General features: G+C 45.2%; 1 protein-coding gene across 1 annotated transcript in view; it reads right to left on the reverse strand.

Annotated features, from left to right (window-relative positions):
• Positions 1-9,157: 9,157 nt before the first annotated feature.
• Positions 9,158-23,230, reverse strand: part of CDO1 (cysteine dioxygenase type 1) — a 45,128-nt gene continuing 31,055 nt past the window's right edge. The window contains exons 4-5 of the mRNA XM_082243015.1: positions 11,702-11,871; positions 9,158-9,385 (exon numbers count right to left, since the gene is read on the reverse strand). Coding sequence (XP_082099141.1) covers positions 9,356-9,385; positions 11,702-11,871 — 200 coding nt within the window. The 3' untranslated portion in view covers positions 9,158-9,355. The remainder of the gene's footprint in view (positions 9,386-11,701; positions 11,872-23,230) is intronic.

The raw sequence follows: 23,230 nt of genomic DNA on the forward strand, positions 1-23,230 counted from the left end.
AGTCAGGGGCTATGTCCACGCCAGGTGATCTGCTCCAGCCTGCCTCTGATTGCCAATGGGGCAATCTGACCGTCCCGAACCTGATGACCCTACTGACCTTGCTGAGCCTCTGCCTGCTGCCCAGCCTGATGTGCCTCTGCCTGCTGCCCAGCTTGATGTGCCTCTGCCTGCTGCCCAGCCTCTGCCTTCTGCCCAGCCTGATGTGCTTCTGCCTGCTGCCTAGCCTGATGTGCCTCAACCTGATGTGCATCTGCCTGCTGCCCAGCCTGATGTGCCTCTGCCTGCTGTCCAGCCTCTACTTGCTGCCCAGCCTGATGTGCCTCTGCCTGCTGCCCAGCCTGATGTGCCTCTGCTTGCTGCCCAGCCTGATATGCCTCTGCCTGCTGCGCTTCTGCCTGCTGCAGGTGTCCCTGCATCCTAATCCTGGACCCTGATCCCGACCCTGCAGGCTGATCCCTTCCTACCTGCTTACTCCATCTCCTGTTACCCTCTCCCTGTCCTGTCTTGTTCCCAGCTTCCTCTGCTTGATCTCCCATGTATGACCCTGGCTCTGTTACAATTATGATTTGTTTATCCTGTTTTCTGTATATACTTGGTTTGGGCAGTTGTTTGTTGTGTGCCACTATTGTTTGGTTATCTGATTTACACAGTTTAAAAGCCGGTTCACACAGGCGCGACCCGACTTGCGGGGGCGACCTGTGAAGTCGCGGTGCGCAGCTCGCACCGCGACCTCGGAGCGGCCGGCACGGACTTCATATCATTGAAATCAATGCAGGTCGCTCCCGGTCGCCCGAAAGAAGCTCAGGACCCTTTTTCTAAGTCGGAGCGACTTCTGTCGCTCCTATTAGAACGGGTCCTGTGCTACTCTGGCAGGCGACCCACGGCGCCTTACAAGTCGCCCCAGTGTGAACGGGGTCTTAGTTTATTGGAGGTGCGTTTTCATTTGTGTTATTCACCTATTTTTTAAATAAATTATATTATTCTACACTTTACTTGTGCCTGATATTCTCTGTGGAAGTCCTCACATTTCTGGTCACACCTGTTACTGACAAGTGGTTTTCTTTTTTATTTTTTGTTTTTTGGCGCAGCAACACTAATAATATTTAGGGCATAATTGCTGTCCAACCTTCTGCATCACAGGTGTTCCTCTTTCTGCGTCAGCAGTGGTTTCTTTTTTTTTTTTTTCAAAGCAGCACTAAAAATATTTTGGACATAATTGCTCTTCCTCAATTCTGCATTGCATGCATTCCTCTCCTGCATCAGCAGTGGTTCCCCCTTTTTTTTGGCTTTAATTTTTTTTACGTTTACGTTTTACATCCTCTGCAGGTGGGGCATGCTTGTTCTTTTTTTCCGGTGCTGGCGGTGTTATTGAGCCACAACATGCAGAAGAGTTGGTGGAGTGGATAGCTAAGCTGTCCTCATCCTCTGTCACCCAGGCTCATACTAGTTTGCCTTCCTCCGCAACTTCCAAAGCAGCCTATTCCACAGGCTCCTTGTCGACAGCTACTCCTTCCATAGCCCCACCATCATGCATGGAGGAGCCACCTGACTTATTCGATCATAGTGTCAGTTACATGCTTCTGGAGGATGCGCAGCAATTTGAGTGATTCAATGTTAGTTCTGAGGTTGAAGAAGGGAGTAACATGAGCCTAGAGAGAGGGGGTGCCAATGACAGACAAGGAACTAGCAGTCATGTTCCCCCACCTGCAACATACTGCCAAGTTTGCTCCAGTGACGAGGAGGGAGGGGATGATGAGGTCATTGGCTGTACTTGGGTGCCTGAGAGAACAGAGGAGGAAAGTAATGAGGCACAACTTCAACGAGGCAGGAGGTCATGCAGTAGCTGGCTTATGGGCAGCCCCTCTATTGCATCACACCACAGAGCTCCACAGGTGCAGGTCGCTGCTGAATCCCTGCTGACTTCCAAATATTCATTGGTGTGGGCTTTTTTTCAACACATGTGCAGCAGACCGCAGCATTGATATATGCAATCTCTGTCGGATCAAGTGTGGCCAGAACAGCAGCAGCTTGGGCACCACATGCTTGACAAGACAGAGGAAGACCTGCCATGCATTCTGTTGGCAATTGCACCTAAAACCCACATCATAAAATTCAGACTTCTCCTTGCTCCTCATCTGTGATCTCTACCTCTAATAGATCCTCAAGTCTTCTCAAAAACTTGCACTGAGAGGGATGATGGTATAGCAATGGGTGCCACATGTACTTTCACCCAATCTGCTAGCAGTACACCACCTGTTAAATTCACCAGGCAAATTTGGCTACCCCAGTTGCTGAACCGTAAAAACAAAAACTGTCCCAGCCATTCACAGGCTCAGCATCTAAATGCTAGCTTGACCAAATTGCTAGCACTACAACTGCTGCTTTTTCATCTGGTAGACTCTGTCCCCAGTTGTGAATTTGCAGAATGTGCTGTACCACAGTGGCAGCTTCCAAAAAGAAATGTATTTTCACATAAGGCCATTCCAGCTCTGTATCATCATGGACAAGGCAATGTTTTGGCCTTGTTGGACAGAGTGGTCAGCAGCAAGTTTCAAATTACTGCTGACTCATGGTCCAGTTTTCAGCAAAAAGCAGTCTAAAGTCCGCTCTCTGCTGACGTCACAGATCTTGGTCCAGGCACCAGGCCATCATGACCATGGAGTCGGGATCCACCAGGTGCCTGGACCGACACCAGGCTCATACTCTCAGCGAGCCACTGAGAGCCTGAGCTGGCGGCTCCCCACCTCTCCACAGCCCACCCCTCCAATGAGTGAGGAAGGGACATAAAGACAGTCAGCAGCACTGTGCTCGGGGAGGTGTCAGAACCAAGCGATCAGTGGTGTTCGATCACTCGGTTCTCAGTGCAGAGGTGCCAGGGGACAGATGCAGCATCGATCTGATACTGCATCCACCCAAGTATAAATATGCAATAACCCCCCAAACCCCATACTTCTTTAATTATGAACAGAAACAATGCAATGCTACATTTTACTAGACACAGGGGGTAAACCTTTAACTTTGCCTGGCATATCTCTTTAAAGCGGAGTTCCGGCCACAAAATCGACAACCGATTTTGTGGCCATCCGCTTGCTTTTCCTCACCTGAAATAGAAATGGATAGTTAGGATTTTTTTTTTTTTTTTACTTACCTTGTAATTGTAGAAAGATATACTCACCTGTCTTCCACTTCCTCCCTCGGCGGCCACGGCCCGCGCCATCACTTCCGGTTTGCAATGATTCCTGGGAGCTGAACGTCATCGCTCCCAGGAATCAATGCAATGGCACTAGCCCTGCTCGTCACTTCCGGTGCGACGCCGCATTCCTTGCTAGACAGCTTCTGGGCATGCCCAGAAGCTGTGGAGTAATGCGGCGCCACACCGTAAGTGACGAGAGGGGCCGGTGAAGGCGCATTCTGGGAGAAGAAGACACGGAAGAGGACGCAGAAGAGGATCGCCCTGGCTTCAGCTGCCCACAACAGAGATGGCAACGCTGGAGAAGAAATTTTAAAAGTGAGTATTTTTTCTTGCAGGTAAGTGCGAACCGGGACAGATCAGAGGCTAGCCATTGTGGAATGTACTAGCCCTGACTGTCCCGGGGGTAGGTTTATTGAAATTTTTTTTGTGGCCGGAACTCCGCTTTAAGTGGTTTCACTGGGTATTTCTGCAGAAAAACAAGATACATATAGTATATTTAAAATGGAAATGCATCTAAACTAAGGAAAATGCTGGGATTTCATTTCAGTGAATGAAAACAAAGTGTACAGTATATAAACTCTAGACTAAAAATTGATTTCAGCTTATTAATCCTTAGATGCAATTGCTGCATTTCTATTTTTCCATAATTTTTACTTGTGTTTGCCAGTAAACACATTTTTTTGTCCTAGGGGGGACAAGAGTCATTCACTGTACTGTATCTCTGGGCCCCAGACATGACTACAGAACACCACCCCTCCTCTCCATAAGAATGGGGAGGTATTCTGACATTCACATAGGTAAACTAGGCAAGACTAATAACATAAATTTGAGATCTTAGAAAAAAAAAAAAAAAAATTTGAGATCTGTGTCAGCTCACAATAAGAAGTTACAAGCCCACCGAATTTGGCAGGAACAGCAGATTTCATTTGTTCGAACAGATTAAAAAGGAATGGTTCGGTTTTACATACACTAATATGAATGTGTAGTGCTTCATGCATAGATTTTCTATTTAGGATGTTCCGGACTAAACAACAACATGTACAGTCATGTGAAAAATTAAGTGAACTTCATTGTTATGATTGACTTTTGAAAAAGAAAACATTTAAATATTATTCAAACAGTGACTTCAGATAAAAAGTGATATACTGTATGTTAAGAAAACAAGATCAACTTGCCTGATCAATCATTTACTGAACAAAAATATAGTTAGGTAATTGTGTACTGTGGGCCGTTGGCATCAAAACCTGGCAATCTTAAAGTGTTACTAACCCCAGAACCTGCATTCACTATATCTAGAAATGCAATAGTTTAGTAAATATAAACTAATACCTTTTTTCATCAGCAGTAATGCCCCATACACACGTGCAGATTATCTGAAGACTTTTGTCTGCAGACATACCAAAACCATATAATAGGAGGTCAAACCTAAACACTTTCAATTTTGTATGCAATCCGGCAGGCCCTTGCACTACATAGAAAAGGTAAGTCTGCAGACAAAAGTCTTCAGATAATCTGCACGTGTGTACGGGGCATTAGAGCAATCTTGTGACTTGTATCTGTGAGTGCTGATAGATTGTAGGAGTTTTAATTTCTCCCACGATTGTCCTATCAGGCTTCAAGATCCCTGACCCTCTGTCTGGACAGGGCGTAAAGTCAGCACAGGGCCAATCAGCACTCTCCCAAGAAAAAAAAAAAAAAACTAAAACAAAAAATACCAAAAAACGCAATACACACCAAAATGAGCTTGTGCAGCATGACTCCATAGACTCTAAACATCAGGGATTTTTTTCAGAGTCTGTGGAAGAAGGAGATGATCAGGAGACAGGATCGAACAGCCTTTTTACACAACGTGGAGGAATAACCCCTTAGGTTCCACAATGAGTAAAACCACAATGCTTTACTGCATATACACACTGATTTTACTGTTGTGGGTTTAGTAACTTTAAATTCATTGCCAGACTCCTAGACATCAAAAACTTTTTTTTTTGAGGGTATTGTATAGCTTTTGTGATCTTGGCATGACATCACGTCAGTAGGAAAGATCCCAAATGCCTGAGGTTTTAAATAAGACTGCTTTCCACAGAAAGTTCTAATCACAGACCCCCAATTTGGAACACCAGATTCGGTTTTAATGAAAGTGAAGTGTTGGTAAATGTAGGGGTGCATTTACTTTTTTTTTTTTATAAATCTCTTTATTATATATAATAACAACAAACCATACCAACAACACCTAACACACGCTGAGCATATCCTATTAATAACAAAACAGTTACATTAGAACCAAACATAGTCAAATACCCGCTACACCATACCAAATATATTTAAATTCAATTAAATCAAAACATCATCCACTCTGATAACATCCTCTAAGAAATAAAATTCCTATGAGATTGGATGTGTGGGGGCGCTCCAAGCCGTAGAGGGCCCCGCCAACCTTTTAGCCCAAATCTTATTGGCAGGCTATTATTTATCAATTGTTTCCAAAATGCAAGTGGCGGAAGCATAGGTTTTTCCCAATAAAGAGCAATGGCCGTTCTAGTGTAAAATAACGCAACAGTCGCCAACAAACACTACGCCCTTGTGGGAAAGATAGAATCTACCAACCCCAACAGGCATATAGACATCGAAACCTGCAAGGGGGTGGAAACAAAGGAGTTCAAAAAGGCTACAACCTCATCCCAAAATCCCACCACCAATGGACAAGTCCAAAAGATGTGGGAGAAATCCCCCGGGATCCCACCACACCTCCAACACCAAGAAGAGAGCGTGGGGTTCATTTTGTGGAGTCCATATGGTGTAAGATATGCACGATGCACCACTTTAAATTTAAATAATAGGTCCCTTAAAGAGACCAAGGATTGAAAGGGGAATCCCACACATCATCCCAGTCATCATCATCCTAATCAGGATTATCTAACTGCCAACTAGTCCCAAATCTCTCCAGCATCGGGAGAGAAACTGAAAGAAGGCGAGAATACAGTCTGGAGGTGGACCTCTCCAAGCAATCAGACCGCACAGCCATCTCCAGTGACGACTGCGCAATCAGCAGACCTTCCCTCTGAAACTAGACATGAAAGGCATGGGAAAGCTGACAACGACATATATAGGAATTGGGTATGTTAAGGTCTGGCTCCGTGAACACCAAGGTAATAATTCCCGACCATCGAGGGGTGTATTTACAGCAAAGGTATGGTGATCTATGAATCAATATTTGCCTGCTCAAATACAGGTACAGTAAAACCTTGGATTGAGAGTAACTTGGTTTGAGAGCGCTTTGCAAGACAAGCAAATTTTAAAAATAAATTTTGACTTGATAAACAAGCGATGTCTTGATATACAAGTAGCGTCATGTCACAACTGATTATAAAAGAAGAGAGCGCCTCCAAGTGTAGCAGTATTGTTACATTTAATGAAGGTTCAATATTTAGCAACTCACATGGTTGATGATTAAAACAGGCACATCTAAGTATGCAGGCATCCGGGGTAAAGCTGTCCACATAGACCATCCTCTGCACTGACACCTTCATCATCCCTTCCACGCTGCGCTCCATGAGCGATTCAAAGCCTCGCATTCAGATCGCTCTACTGCAGGGCAGTCTTTCAAATTACAATTGACAGCAGTGACAGCCATTGGTTCAGAAAATGGGCTATGTGGACAGCTTTACCCCGGGTGCCTGCATACTTAGATGGGCCTCTTTTAATCATCAACCATGCGAGTTACTAAATGTTGAACCTTCATTAAAAATGTCCCCATACTGCTACACTTAGAGGCACCTCTCTTCTCTTTTATACTGTAGCTCCTGCTAATCCCCTTGTGGATGTGCCATTTTTGAATGGACATTTTATGGTTACACAACACACATTGCTAGAATCTTTGTATATAGACTATAAACTGAAGGACTTACTATAAACTGAAGGACTTACATGACCTGGGCTCCCTGGATACACTTCACAACTCTTCCTGACTTTCAGAACCTGACCACTGTTTCCTAGATGCTGGGCGCCTCGGGTACCTTTCCCCATTTACCTGTTATTAAAATCTCGGTTGAATCCCTCACACCGACACCACGAGCCTCACGCCCCTTTTCTTTTTGAGCCTCACTTCCCTCACCCTTCCTTCTCTCCATCTTACTCTCCATCATCCTTCCCTCGTGTGCTTTCCCTCAGCCTTCCCTCCCCCCTCTTTCCCTTCCCACCCCTCCCCCCCCCACCCTGATGCTCCCCCTCTCCTCCCCAAGCCTCAGACCCGACCCCCCCCCCCCCATGGGCTGGCGCACTTACCGCCATTGCTCCTCTCTGTGGGTATCTCGGAATTGCCCACCCCAAGATGGCGTACACACATTTGATGGTTGCCCCCTTTGCCCGGATACAGTGTGTTCCCCCTTGGGGGTGTCCGGACGCGGGGGGCACCACCACTACCCTCGATTGTGCCTTATCCGTTACACACCCCATCACAGTGGAGGTCACAACGATTTTTGACTGTATGTCCTCCCTAAAGCCCTACACCAGAGTATGGGAATCAGGACAGTCCTCGCCCTACTGAACTGTTTACTACCTGATTTGTGATGATCCTTTATATTCCTGTACTCCACTTTATGACTATGTTGTGGTTTGCTCATCCACTCCTATATTGTGTTCGTATTTTTACTGTTTTTTTATTGTTCTTGCTACGCTTTGTACCACCCAAAGTGATGTTCACTTGTTCTATCATTTTATTTTATCTCAAAAATGTTTTGGCAAAAAAAATAAATAAATAAACTGAAGGACTTCTGAATAAATGATTGTGGAACAGATCATCTGAGTTTCCATTGTTTCTTATGGGGAAATTTGCTTTGAATTACAAGCACAATTACAATTCCGGAACGAATTACGCTCGCAATCTAAGGTTTTACTGTATGTTGGAAAAGTAAATTTCCTTAAAGTGTACTAACTTTTTCACAGGTCTGGTAAAATGCTTTTGTTTAAGTCAGGTAAATATGAAATAGTGCATACATACATCTCTGACAGACACAGCTAAAGAGTTAGTGAATAAGCACCTAAAAAGTTAAAGTGGGGGGGGGGGGGGGGCGTGACCAGGCTTAGCATGTGAGAGGGCATGCTCTCCTGCTCTCCTGCAGAAGACTAGCCCAATAACCAGCAAGAGGCATCTCCCGGCGCTATTCTCGCTAGCAAACATCTGAAGAACACCAGTGGGATGGGAACGACACTGCAGCATCATCCGCTCACCAGGGCAATGGCTAAGCGGCTGAAAGATTGGAGTGGTGCCAGATCCAGGCCCCCATGATCGCGCCGACCCACTCCTGTCCCCTGACCAAAAAGTTAAAGCGTATCTATAGACAAAATAATAAATACATTTGGATAGATTGAGAAGTGGTAACAGTCAGGTTCTCTTATAAGAAGTGTGTGGCCAAGCCATAGAACATTAATATGAACAACAGAAACCAAAATAATGAATTCGAATTTTATTGCTTCTGAAGATTTCAAATTCACCACGTTTTTTTTTTTTTTTATTTTCTAAAAAATATACATAGATCAAAATGTACATTTCTCCAGAACAGTGTTAAAATCTATACAAACAAATTAGGGCAGTTTCAAAATCGTAAACTAATCTTACATGTCAGGAAACGTCTTGCTATTTTTTTAAGTCAAGGACATGCACAATTATACAGATCCTTATAAAAAAGTAAAAATAATTTGTTTTAAAAAATAAAAGTTTTTCTAGACTAGGCGTAAGCCCTGAGGAGGAACTTGCTAAAAAAAACATTTAATATTCCAAAACTGCCATCTTGTAAATCCTACTGAGGGTGTTATGTACAGTTTGGTCAAGAAATTTCAGAGGCTTGCAGATGACAATAAAGGCAATAGGCTGTTCACTTTCAAGGGAAGTTGCACTCTTGCAAGTAAATCTGCCCCAGAGCTTTGCGATTGTAATAAAGTTTCACTTTGCATCAAAGCCCAAATCAAGTTCATGGAAAAAAAAATAAAAAATTGTTTGCACATGATTGGATGATGGAATTCGGCAGAGCTTCACCTTATTCAAACAAGCTCTGAGGATAGTTTTCTCGCAAGTGCAATTTCTCATGCAAAGCAAATCAACTCCAGTATTTTAGGACCCCACAGTTTGTTTTCATGAAGGCTTCCAATACAACATTCTGGGCATATCTAGTTGTTTTCCTGTGATTGTATGGTTGCCTGTTAAAAAAAAAAAAAAAAAAAGCGTAAATTTTAAAAAGCTTGATTAACTAAACAGTCTTTATGTTAAGATTTTCAGATCTTTACATTTTTTATATCATATACAAGAATACTTTGGTGGAGTACGTTAGTGGAGGTCCAGTGCTCTGGGTGGATACATTATCATCAAAACTGTTAAGTGGGGTACACACTATAAAAAAATCGGGCGAACAATATCCATTTTTCTAGTTGTTTCACAGCAAATCAGAACCGATGAAAGAAAATTCATACGAAAATTCTCGCACGACAAAGGCTTTTTTTTTGTTGTTGTTGTTGTTGTTTATTGTTTCTGATCAAGCGCAGTCTTTCTGATTTTTCTTTTTCTTGTACAAAAACGGTACACATTAAAACAAAAATACAAACTCCAAAAATGTTTGTACGGCAAACATTTTTGGAGTTTGTATCTGCGAGAATTTTTGTACGAAAATTCTGAATCGGCTGTAGAAAGTTGTGTGCATACTATATGAAAATCGTACGAAAAGGTTCGCCCGATTTTCTTAGTGTTTACTAGCCTTTAAGTGCCGGTTCACACTTGTGCGATGCGGGAACGCTGCGAATATGCTGCGTGATCCCGCATCGCATCCGCCCCTCTGGCAGTTCACACTGCCATATGCGATACGCAGGGGGTGTCAATTAAATGTTAACGACACCCCCAGTTTGATCGCATATCGCAGTGCGATCTGACAGTTCGCACAGAATCGGATCGCACAAGTGTGAACCACTGTGTGATCCGATCCTGATGCGGCTGAAAAAAAAAGGGTCCTGTGCATGTTTGGTGCGGATACAGTGCGAATTCAGCCATACAAAGTGTATGGCTGAATTTCGCATCCGCACATGAGATCGCATGTAATGAAGGAGCAGTGCGCTCCGAATTACATGCGATCTCGCAAGCTGCACAAATGTGAACCGGCACTAAATGTTGCACACTTGTGTTGCTGATAGATGGAGTGTCAGACTGCATCTATCAGCAACATAAAATGTCCATACGTGTTATTACATTTCCATTTATACAATCTTTGGTCCAGATATAAAGCTTTAGATAAATATTCTATAAGTATAAGTATTTTATTTTTAACTGCAGCTAAAATAAAGTTTGGCATCGGATGCACATAGAACACTGCATGAAGTCACTTAGGTGCATCCATCAAAAGAAAAGGCTGGGGCTAGAATTTAGATCTGTGAAAAACAATTCTATAGATCAGCTTCATCCTGTAATGTCCCCTTCACCTGTGGAGAGTTGCACATGGCTTACCAATTCCTCTTTCCCCACATACACTATATTGTCAAAAGTATTGGGACCCCTGCCTATAAAACGCACATGAACTTTAATGGCATCCCAGTCTTAGTCCGTAGGATTCAATATTGAGTTGGCCCACCCTTAACAGCTTCAGCTCTTCTGGGAAAGCTGTCCACAAGGTTTAGGAGTGTGTCTATGGGAATGTTTTTCCAGAAGTGCATTTGTGAGGTCAGGCACTGATGTTGGAGAAAAGGCCTGGTTTGCAGTCTCCACTCCAATTCATCCCAAAAGTTTTTTTTATTGGGTTGGGGGCAGTTCCTCCACCCCAAACTCACTCATCCATGTCTTTATGGACCTTGCTTTGAGCACTGGTCCAAATAACTGGTGGAGGGGGGGGGGGGGAGAGAGATAGTGGTGTGGGGTTGGGCTTGACCCCTTAGTTCCAGTAAAGAGAACTCTTAAGGCGTCAGCATACCAAGACATTTTGGAGAACTTCATAATTTCCCCATATTTGTGGGAATAGTTTGGGGTTGGCCCCTTCCTGTTCCAACATGAATGTGCACCAGTACACAAAGCAAGGTCCAAAAGACAGGAATGAGCGAGTTTGGGGTGGAGGAACTTGACTGGCCTGCACAGGGTCCTGCCCTAACCCAATAAAAAAGCTTTGGGATGAATTGGAGTGGAGACTGCGAGCCAGGCCTTCTCTCCATGATCAGTGCCTGACCTCACTAATGGGCTTCTGGAACAATGGTCAAACATTCCCATAGACACAATTGTAAACCATGTAGACAGCCTTCCAAGAAGAGTTGAAGCTGATATAGCTGCAAAGGGTGGGTCAACCCAATATTGAATCCTACAGACCAAGTTCGGGATGCCATTAAAGTTCATGTGCGTGTAAAGGAAGGGGGTCACAATACTTTTGGCAATATAGTGTACCTTATATCTCACTCATTTTCTTCATTTCGTTGGATGTGCAACTTCCCTCGCCTGGCCAACCAAACATTTTTCCTCATACTACACATCCCTACATTTACACTTACCACTGGAGTTCGTTCTCCATATTTGCTCCAAAATGTCATTTTCACTGTGTTTTTGTGTCCCGTTCGTTGGTCAAAAGTTTGACAGTGGTTAAATGGAGGGCTATACAAGTGGAGGCTCACGGCTGTTTCTGTGTGGCTTGGGTTTTCCACTCTGTGAAGGCCAATGGAATCTAGGAAGAAGGATTGACAGATTAATTAGAAGATACAAATAGCAGCCACTAATCTATTCTATGTATCCAGGCTAAAGCAGTGCTGGGGCTACAATTTAAGTGTTTATAAAAACGTTTTTTTTTTTCCCTTTTACCTTAAAGCATTGTCTGCATTAACCACTTAAGCCCCAGAAGATTTTACCCCCTTCCTGACCAGGGCCTATTCTGCACTGTGTGACTTTAACGGACAATTGCACGGTCGAGGGACGCTGTACCCGAAATGAAATGGACGTCCTTTTTTTCCCCCCCAAACAGAGCTTTCTTTTGGTAGTATTTGATCACCTGTGCGATTTTTTGATCATGCGCTATAAACAAAAAAATAGCGACAATTTTGCAAAAACAACAATATTTTTCACATTTTATTATATGAAATCTCCCCCCCCCCCAAAAAAAATAAATAAATGTAAAAATCAAAATTTAACATTTTAGGCCAATTGGTTTTCTGCTACATACGTTGGTAGAAAAAAAAAAAAAAAAAATTCCCCTGGACTGTTCATTGTCTGAGCCAAGAACTGTTAATGCCGTATATCTGCCATCAGTTGCTAGTAGTAACCCAGGGGACCCAAGAACATGTAATTCTCAGTGGCTCCCTAGGGGGCAGTGCTACACAGGTATCCTACATACACAGCCCTGCCATGCCCCAAGTGCCAGGGTAAAGCACTTTCATCTCTATTACCATTTCAAAATATATATTAAAGCCTTCTGCAGGAATCCCCCAATCCAAGGGGAAAAAAGGGGTCTCCTAAAAAGCAAACCTCTAAACTGGCCACAAGACTGCTTTTATGCACAGGGCCAGGGTGCAGCCATCCAAGCACTGGATGCAGTTTCCTAGCACAAATTCCCTCGTGCACTGTGGAAATCAAGTGAAAAAGGTGTGCAGTTACCTAGCCAGTTTGAGAGGTTTGCAGCCACTAGGAGAACACGAAAAAAAAAAAATATTCAGAGAATGTGCCATCATTGCAAAGGCTGTCAACAAATGGCTAGGACATGTCTGACAGGAAAAGACAAATACTATTCGCACTCTGCTGCATTTTCTCAGCATACAAGTCACATATGATGTTCAACATGAGGAGATTTTTACCATGAGAAGGAAAACAAGTTAAACATGAATCTAATTGTGCACAGTTATTCAGTGACAACCAATTTTTTTTTTTTTTTTATTCACACAGGCTTAGTGTTTTTCAGTATTTCCATGCAATTGTAAATTTTTACAATTGTATTTTTTTTTTTTTTAGTTTGCCATTTTATGGTAGAATTATTGTTTGTATACTGTCTGTGAAACTTTATTTGCCCTAACCTCCACATTTTCAGGACAAGCTTTTGGGGTGTACCCCCTTCAAGGTGCTGCTTAGACTTTGAAGAACCTGGTCCTGAAAATGTAGGCGTTTGTACAAAATTAAAAAAGTATCATGAACAGTATCCAATTGTTTTTGTTGCACGTGTGCTAAACACAGCTACAATCAGTGGCGGCCCGTGCATAGGGGGCGCCGCCCCCCCTACCCCTAAAAAAAATAAAAAAAATTACAAAAAGAACAAATAAAAGCTGTGAAAAAAAAAAAAAAATTGTGTTCGCCGGCCTATGTGGTGGCACTGGTGGCTATGGGGGGGGTTTACATCCCAGAAGAGGCGCCGATTGGCTGCCTTCTGGGGGCGTAACCTGGGCGCAAGTCATTGCGCTAGGACACCCCCACTTTCCTGATATCCTGGCTGTGATTGGTCCAGTCTACAGCCTGGACCAATCATCATCCAGGACATCCCATGGCCCCATACTGACGTCGCGTGCATCAGTCACGCTGCCGCACCGAGTCCGACTGCAGTGGACAGACGGTAACGGCGGGAGACGGGAGTGACGGCGGCAACAGCAGAGAGCGGAGCAGAGCGGAGACCGGAGTCACCGGACCGGAATCTGATCCATCCGTCCAGACCAGGCACAGGCAGTCACCAGGCTGCGCAGCGTCTCGGAGGTCATCTGGAACTCCAGTCTGGAAGAGAGAGACACCACACCAGTGCACCACTCGAGTCATGAACATTCGGTCACCACCGGTAAGTGCTGCAAGTCACTGCATTGATGGGGACATGCTGGTCACTGCATTGATGGGGGCATGCTGTGGTAACTCTGCATTGAATGGGGGCATGCTGTGGTAACTCTGCATTGAATGGGGGCACGCTGTGGTAACTCTGCATTGAATGGGGGCACGCTGTGGTAACTCTACATTGAAGGGGGGCACACTATACTTTGATTACTGAAGGCCCCTTTCGCACTTTTGTGACCTCAAAGTCACGCAATTTTTTGCCACAAAGCAATGCCTATTCGATTTTTTCTGTTTGCGCCCCCCCCCCCCCCCCCAAATTTTGAGCACCAGCCGCCACTGGCTACAATCAGTGTATAAACTTAAATTGGTTATAAAATGACTGCCTGGACTTCCCTCCAGCCTCTTGTAGGCATTAACTGTGAAGTTTCATTATATATATTTTGCAGAGAGCAGAAATGGAAGCCATTTTAGCTGGAGATAAATGAGTGATCCTCAAGAATTCAAAGCTTGCAATGGTTTAAAAATGAAGCACAACAATTCAAAATCTATGCAATATGCATATGAACTGCATATGGTTATGACATAAAGACGTTTAAAATAAGCTTTGTGAAAGGACCCCAGTGAATTTGTGCTGAAAACTGGTTAGAATGGGGCAATGAAATTAGATGTCAACTATGTGAGCTCGGATGTTGCCAGGAAATAAAAAAAAAAAAAAAAAAAAAACAAACAAACAAAAAAAGTCCACACATGCTTGACTGGTTTTACTGTACAAGCCTAAAGGCCTCTATGGTAGGGGAGGACTGAGCCAGGGGGAAATTGCCCCCCCCCCCCCCCCCGGGCCACTCTGATGCCCTTTAACCACTTCAATACAGTGCAATTTTACCCCCTTCCTGCCCAGGCCAAGTTTCAGCTTTAGCGCTGTCACAATTTGAATGACAATTGCACGGTCAATATGAAATTTTTATCATTTTTTCCCCACACAAATAGAGCTTTTTGGTGGTATTTAATCACCACTGGGTTTTTAATTTCTTAAGAAAACAAAAAAAAAAAAATTTCTGTGAGTAAATTTTGAAAAACAAGTCATTTTTCTCCTTCACTGATGTGCGCTGATAGGCTGCACTGATGGGCACTGATGAGGAGGTAATAATAATATGCCGCACTGATGGGCACTGACAGGCGGCACAGATGAGTACTGACTGGCAGCCCTTTGGGCACTGATTGTGGGCACTGAGCACTGATGGTGGGCGCTGGTTGGGGGGACGTATGGGCACATTTTTTTTACTTTCCTGTAATCAGGGCACTGAAGATCAGTCCTTAGCTTCCCTTTGAGGAGGAGCCACTGATCGGCTCTCCTCGCCACACACTCTGACAGTGTGAGGCGAGGAGAGCCGATCAATGGCACTTCCTCATTTACATGTGACCAGCTGTGATTGGACACAGCCAATCACATGGGTAAAGAGCCATGTCAATGGCTCTTTACCAAGATCGGGGTCGCGCCATGTCCATGCAACACGGCGTGGCCACGATTGCCACACTGCACGCCCCGTGGGCACGCAAGAGTGGCCGTTCTGGTGCGCTGTCATATGACGGTGTCCCAGAACGAGAGCTGCACCACTCCACTGTCATTTGACAGTGGGCAGGCAGTAAGTGGTTAAAAAGGCTGCACCGCTTCTGCCACAGACATGCCTAAAGAATTCCTGGTGAAGAAAAGTAAAAAGTCCCCACCGATGATCTACTGAGTGCGGGATGAAGACATGGAAAGAGCGCAGGCCTCTCCCCCAGCATGGATGGTGTAAACTGTCTGAGCAGAGGCTGGTTCCATGCCCCACTGGAGACTCTATTCCCCCAGGCAGCCCCCCATCGAGCTCCCCCAACTACTTCCTGCTGGCCAGGTCGGGAACCTGGATTCGGCCAGTGAGTACAGAGTACCTGGAGCCAAGCTTCAGCCTGGAATTGGGGGTCAGGAGGAGACAGGGAAGAGGGAGAGTGGGAGGGGAGCCGAGTTGCTGCACCATGGGCCTCGGGTTTGTACTTGCCCTCTGAACCGAACATTGCCAGTCAGCCCTTGCTCTATGGCTTTCAGATCTTTCTGGGTATGGCACAATATAATTTTTTAATAAAAGCAGACCAATGTAAGCAAATATTCCAATCTTCTACCACTCTAATCTCACAACTGCTTATGTGCAACAATTTTATGACAACTGAAAAAGAAACAGATGTGTGATAAACTAGATGGTTATGTTGAAACAGTTATGGCCATGTAAACATGAATATAAAAAGGTTTATTCACTTGTGACAGTATAATATAAGGCATAAAATGAACCTAGACTAATCCTTTAAACAAAACTACAAGTGATTGGCTTGTGCAAAGGGAGTTTTCGCAAGCCAGATATGTAGAAATATGCATATAATCAATACTTTTACCTTGAACATAAACCCTTAGATATCAGTACTGTTGAGGATTATGTAACAGTTCAGACACCGTATGGTTGTAAAATATGTAGAAGTCAAGCTACTTGTAGCAATCTTAGATAAATATTTTTCAAGCCTTCTAAATGCAGTTATGTAGGGCACAGACAGATAAAACCTTATTGCATGACACATTGAGAATATCTTGTCAAAAGATTTCTGCCAATGTAGCAATTGTAGCTACTGCTGCTGATGTCTTTTAAAAAGATCCAGGCCACAGGGCTGTTGTGGCTTTACTACCAAGTGAATAACAAACCTCTAAAAAGCCTGCAGTGTAGGTGTTCACACATTATAGACTTCACTGACTACAGGTTTGTTACACAAACCAGTAAGTCAAGATCTGGATGACAACAGTGGAGCCTACACCTTAAAGTGGAGTTCCACCCATTTTCGTAACTTTAGATGCATGTAATCCCCTTTAAAACGACTTTTACCAATGGAAATTTTTTTTTTTTGCTAGTAAATACCTTATTTTCTTGTTTATTCCTCCTCTCCTCACTTCCGGGTCCGATCGGCGATGACGTCATTCGGCGATTCGCAGTGTGAGCTGGGATTTATTCCATGCCAGAAATCTCGCAGTATTACCCAAGAGCTGAGCTGTACTGTGTGTATTGAGGCCGTTCCCTGCCCCGCCTCTGCCCCGCCTCCTCTCAGTGAGTTGTACTGTATGCATTGTATTTAGGCCGTTCTCTGCCCCGCCTCCTCTCAGTGAGCGAGGACTGAAAGCATTATATCCTCACTGAGCTCACTGAGAGGAGGCGGGGCAGAGCACGTCCTGAATACAATGCATACAGTACAACTCACTGAGAGGAGGCGGGGCAGAGAACGGCCTAAATACAATGCATACAGTACAACTCACTGAGAGGAGGCGGGGCGGAGGCGGGGCAGGGAACGGCCTCAATACACACAGCACAGCTCAGCTCTTGGATAATACTGCGAGATTTCTGGCATGGAATAAATCCCAGCTCACACTGCGAATCGCCGAATGACGTCATCGCCGATCGGACCCGGAAGTGAGGAGAGGAGGAATAAACAAGAAAATAAAGGTATTTACTAGCAAAAAAAAAAAAAAGTTTCCATTGGTAAAAGTCGTTTTAAAGGGGATTACATACATCTATGTAATCCAACGTATTAAAAAATGGGTGGAACTCCGCTTTAAACACTGAGCCAGTCACATCAGTCTCTTCACCAGAGTGGTCGTTTGTGCTGCATCTCTCCCTCTCCAGACACCAGGTGAGTTACCTGGCCCCAGTGAGGATGGAAGATTCTGGGGGAATGACCCAGGCGATGGTCCCCCTGAGGGATCTAATCTGCGATCCCCAGCTTCAAACTTAATCTAAAGACCTCAGCTATGGCCCTAAAAAAAAAAAAAAAAAAAAAAAAAAAAAAAAAAAAGGAGGAATCGACCCCTGCTTCCAGAGAGCAGGTTGCTGAACATCTAAAGAACATTAAAAAAGGATGAGGAAAATCTGGTAAGCCTGAAAGCCGACTACAGGAAAAAGAAAGCCGTGCATAATAAAACATGACGCAAGAAGAGACAGTCTGAAACCGGAGGTTAAAGTTTTGGAGAACGCCATAAAGCCCCAGCAGAATCTGGTTAGGTCATTAGGAGCTTTTAGGGAAAGTTCCGGAGAATGAGGGAGGAAACGGAAAAGCATCGGCGGTGACAGTACGGGTGGAGAGTGAAGAGGGGGGTCCTGGATGCTGCGCCCCTTAAAAATTCCATCCACCTCAGAATCGGTTTAAGCGGAGGAAATGTCAGCCTCTGCCTCCCTCCCTCCCCAGCAAGCTGGAGGAACAGGAAAAGGGCAGAGGGCTGCTTAAATTTTTTCAGGAAATGGAGAATCCCTTAAGTGGAAGAACCTTTTGCTTTTAAGTGGATTCTGCGGATGAGAATGATGGTGAGGACTCTGAATCTGGACCTGTAAAAAGTAAAAATTTACCGAGAAGCTATGCTTTGCTAAAAACGGACAGCATGGACTCCAGCATAAAGAGCAGCATGGAGAGCAGTGTTTTGGAGGGAAAACCTCCTGTGTATGCACAGGGCTCTGCAGTGAAGATGGCTGCTGCACCTGCAGGACTGGACTCTGCTACTAAGAGGTCTTGGATTCTGACCTGCTATGAATACTATGTCTCTGGACAATGACAGTAAGCCAACTGATTGAACTCTGCTGGGGGGGGGGGGGGGTGTGTAAGTGATCTACCATTTTTGCTACACAATCCGCACTGGTTGCTGCAGGTATAGCAGATAATGGTGGGAAAAGAAATGTCAGCTGCACTGTGAAAGGTGTTCATGAAATCCCAGGAAAAGTGACAAGGAGTGGCAGGCTTTTACCCAAGAGGGGTATGTTGGAGGAGGAGGAGATGAAGGCAGCAGCACCTGGTGTGAGTGGGTCTACTGGGAGCAGTAGTGCCACAGATGGTAAAATAAATATGTGAATGATAAAGCCATTTGTAATGCTTGAAAGGGGAATGTATGCGTGTTGGTGGATGGAGTGACAGCTGTTACTGCCTCTGGTAAAGATTTGCAGAGCGGGGGTTCTGAGGCCCCTGCAACTAATGGTGCAGCTTTGAGATCTGGCATGTCTAATCCTGCTAGTAAAAAACTTATGCTGGGGCTCTGACTGGTATAAGGGGGGGGGGGGGTCACATTAGGCAGGCAGCTCAGGAGGGAGATGTGCTGCAGGTCTGCCATCTGCACCCCTGTCTTTTAGGTGGAGGAATGTAGTACTTAGGTGGGAGGATGGGGCTGCCCCCCCCTATAAAAAGGAGGGTTGTTGAACAATATTTTGGCTATGGCTTTCAAGGCAGATTAAATCTTTGCTCTGATCAGTCTGGTAGGCTCCTAGAAGTATGATCTGTCCCTTGTTCACCCGAGTCTCTCGATATGTTTTGGGAGAAGAATGAGCGTGTGTATAGGGGTCTGCTGGAGTGGGAAGGACTCGTCCCAAAGCTGGTCTCACGCCACCCTCTTGTAAAGAATGTCACCATCCTGGTGAGGAATGAATCCATTTCTTCTGCTGACCTGTCTGGCTGAGATTTGGAGAGCTTCTGACCCCATTGAAGAAGACTGGATGAAAGGGGCATTCGGACAGGTGGGTGGTTGGTGCAGAGGAGGTTGCATGCGTGTGGGAATGTGGTCCAGCCTCCTCAGCCTTCATTGGGAAGGATCAGGTTGTCTGGTTTTACCCTGGGCAGCCCAAGCTCTGTAATAAGTGCAGTTCTCTGGGTCATTTCGCCTCCTCATGTCCAGAGATGAAGTGCTCTCTGTATTAGGGCCTGGGGCATTTGGCTAAGGATTGCAATAAGATCAAATGCAATCTTTGTGATAAGTTTGGGCATGCATACAGCCAGTGGCATGAGGCCTTGCATAACCAGTAAGCTTTGGTGAAAGTTTTCGCCCGAACATGGAGGCAGAGGAGAGGGGGGCTGTGCCAGGGGTCCCCAATGTCTGTCCCCATTGTCTCAGTGCAATCAATGTCTGATGGTCCATCCAATGTTGTGCCCCCTGAGTCAGTGTCCGTGGTTGTTGTGCGTGATCCTCCTGTGTCAGTCTCCCCAGAGGCAGTAGGGCTGTGGAGGGAGCTGGACCAGTGTGCAAACTGACCCCCACTCCCCTGCGTCTGAGGACTAGAGGGCGCAAGGTGCCGGGGGATGGAGTGAATGAAGGTGTGGATGCTGGGGTGAAGGGGGGGGGGGGACTCTTGTGAGTGGGGTGGATGTGGTTGTGGGTAATGGTGAAATGGAAGGGAAGGGGGAGGTGGCTTTGCTGTCAGAATTGTCCCACAAAGATATGGTGTGGTTTGAGGCCCAAAAAGTCTGGGAAGAGCAACAATGTGCCCGTACCTGAACTTGGGAGGGTGGAGGTGTCCAATAAGTTTGAAGTGTTTTCTGAGGTGGAGGATGAGGGTTCTGCAGGTGAGGAGTCCGATTTCCATGGAAGAGGAATCACAGGGAACATAAAAGAGAGTGTAGGGACTGAGTAGGGAGGGGGGTGGGGGGGGGGGGGGTAAGCAGGCTAAGAAACGTGTACCTCAATCATCAAGTTCGGCTTTGAAGGTGGCGACCATTAACGTCGTCAGCATAAAATCAGTAAGTGCTCATAACATGGCCTTATTTTTGCTTAGCAGGTTTGATATGGATATTCTTTCTGCAAGAGATGCGGTTGTCTAGTTTGGCTGATATTCATCTGGCAAAGAGGGAGTGAAGGCGCAGCCCCTCCTTCTGGTCTCTTGTGGCCAAGCCTTACACTGGAGTTGTGGTACTTTTTTCTGGCACGATAACCTGTTTGTAGAGAATTGAGATAGAAATGGGGAGATGGTCTTAGACCTCTCCATGGGGGGGGGGGGGGGGTCAGGACCTGCACCTGAACAACATCTATTGGCCCAAGACAAAGTCGGACAGGAAATATAGCCCAGCAAGTTGTCTTCGGTGGTGATTTCAACACAGTCACTATGGTGATTTCAACACAGTCACTAGGACTAAGGACAGGAGCTAAGGAGCCAGGCTGGACTGGGGCAGCTTTTTGAATATATAAATAAATAAAACAAAAATAGCTAGAGAAGCAGGTCTGGTTGATGTGCACATTCATTGCTGCCCAGACGACACGGGGATTCACTTCTAGCAAGGTAGTAGAGTAGAATAGATCAGGTTTTTTTTTTTTTTTTAAAAAAGGGGAACTCTGCCTTCTCGGCACCAGTTTGTCAGGTGGTGGAGTTTTCAGATCACTGTATTTTGTCTGACTCTGAACAGCCCTGATACACCACCTAGGGGGAGGGGTACCTGTAAGCCGAACTCGGCACTCCTGGATGATGAGAAGGGGATTCAATCCTTTAAGGATTTTTTTTCAGGCACAGGTATTGATCATGGACTTTTGCAGCAGTAAGTCAGAGGATCGTTGTCACCTACCAGCATTTGCGGAGGAAGCTTGATAGGCTTGTCTAGAATAATGGAGGTCCGGAGGGGATCTCTGAAGTTAAACTCTTGCTCAGGCAGTGTCAATATTAGAGGGATGCCTCTTTGGTTCTCGAAAAGGATTATGGGAAATATTCACCCGACCAACCAGAATTGCAAAAAAGGTAGAGCAGTTAAGTCAGTTGTAGGCCTGGTTGACAGTACGGGTTCCTTGATCAAGTCAAAGTCAGGGATTCTGGAAACCGCCAGGTCATATTACGCTGACCTCATGGGCAGGCGGGACCTTGATCGGGCAGGCATGCTATTCCAGCACTTGGAAATGGCAGTTCTCTGGTGAGTTTTGACAGAGGACATCACTGCAGATGATGTGGTTAAGGCGAATAAGCTGGTCATGAAGTCGCCTGGACCTGATGGATTGACAGTCGATTTTTTAAATTTTTTTTTTTTTAAGCACTTTAAGGTTACTCTGGCCCCGTAGTTGGTGGAGGCTTTTAATAGCTGTCAGAGAGGGTACGTTCTCTCAATTCATGCGACAATCTGCGGTGATTCTTCTGTCAAAGGGTAAAGATTCTTCAAGAATTGAGGATCGGAAGCACATTAGCCTTCTCAATGATGATAGGAGTACTGACATGGGTTAAATGTGTAATCATTTCTTAGCCTGAGTGTGTTTAGGTGGAGGTTAGGGCTTTGTTGTGGTGTGTTATTGTTCTAATATGATCATCATATGTATTGGGCCCCTTTCACAAGGGCTTTCCGATCAGGTCTGATCGGATGCTCCATGCACCCCTATGGCGCAGCGGATGTCAGAGGTGACATCTCCGCTGACACCCGCTGCTATCCGATCTGTGAAATCCAGAGGAATGGAAACCCTATTTTCCATTCGTCTAGAGGATCAAATCGGATGAAAATGTACAGGCGGTCCGTTTTCATCCAATCTCCCATAGAGAAGTGCGGGGACGTGACAGGTTTGCAAAAAACTGAGTCCGCCGGGCAGAAAGCCAGTGTGAAAGGGACCTTGGTTTGTAGGTTTATTCTGTTGATGCCCCCCCCCCCCAGTAAAAAAAGCCAGTTTGTTTACTATGCTGAAGTAAGCGATCTTTGTTTGTTTATATAGAATGTTATTTATTTTGTATAGGGTATATACTCGAGCAAAAACCGAGTTTTTCAGCATGTTTTTTCATGCTGAAAAAGCCCCCCTCGGCTTATACTTGAGTCCCGGTCTCACTTACCTTTTCCCCGTCAGTGCACATGCGCCGCCACTCGGGAAAGCCTGTACATGTTCGGCTATTCCTGGGCAGGCGGCACATGCGCAGTGACGTGTTGGCACCGGGCGGCGCCATTTTTAAATGCAAGGCGGAAAGGTAAGGGAGACTCCTCAGCAGCACTGCAGGTAAAGTTAAGTGAGACTCATGTACCATGCCGGCAGCACTGCCTCACCTGTACCATAAACGTGTCATGCCTGTACCATCTCCTGTGCCATGCCCACAGCCCAGCATCTCCTATACCATGTCTGCAGCCCCTGCACCGGGTCTTGTGGGGATCCAGTTGGGTCAAGTAGCTTCTGCATTTCCCACCCTAGGCTCATACTCAAGTCAATACGTTTTCACAGTTTTTTGTAGTAAAATTAGGTGCCTTAGCTTATACTCGAGTATATGCGGTATATAAAAATATGTTGTATGTTTGTAAGATTTTTATTAAACAAAAATGTACACCTTAAACACCAGTCATGCCAGTTCCCACATTTCTGCCCTCCCATTTCACTTCAAAAACAAACATTTATGGTAAAAAAAATAAAATGGGTGTATATAATTAGTATTTTTAATTTTAATATAGTGGGTCAAGCCTGACTTTCCCCTCCCACTCAGTCTGCAGGCAGAGTAGCAGCCGTTGCTGCATGGGGAGAC

Source organism: Pelophylax lessonae, assembly GCF_965119305.1.
Source record: "Pelophylax lessonae genome assembly, chromosome: 1".
NCBI lineage: Eukaryota > Metazoa > Chordata > Amphibia > Anura > Ranidae > Pelophylax > Pelophylax lessonae.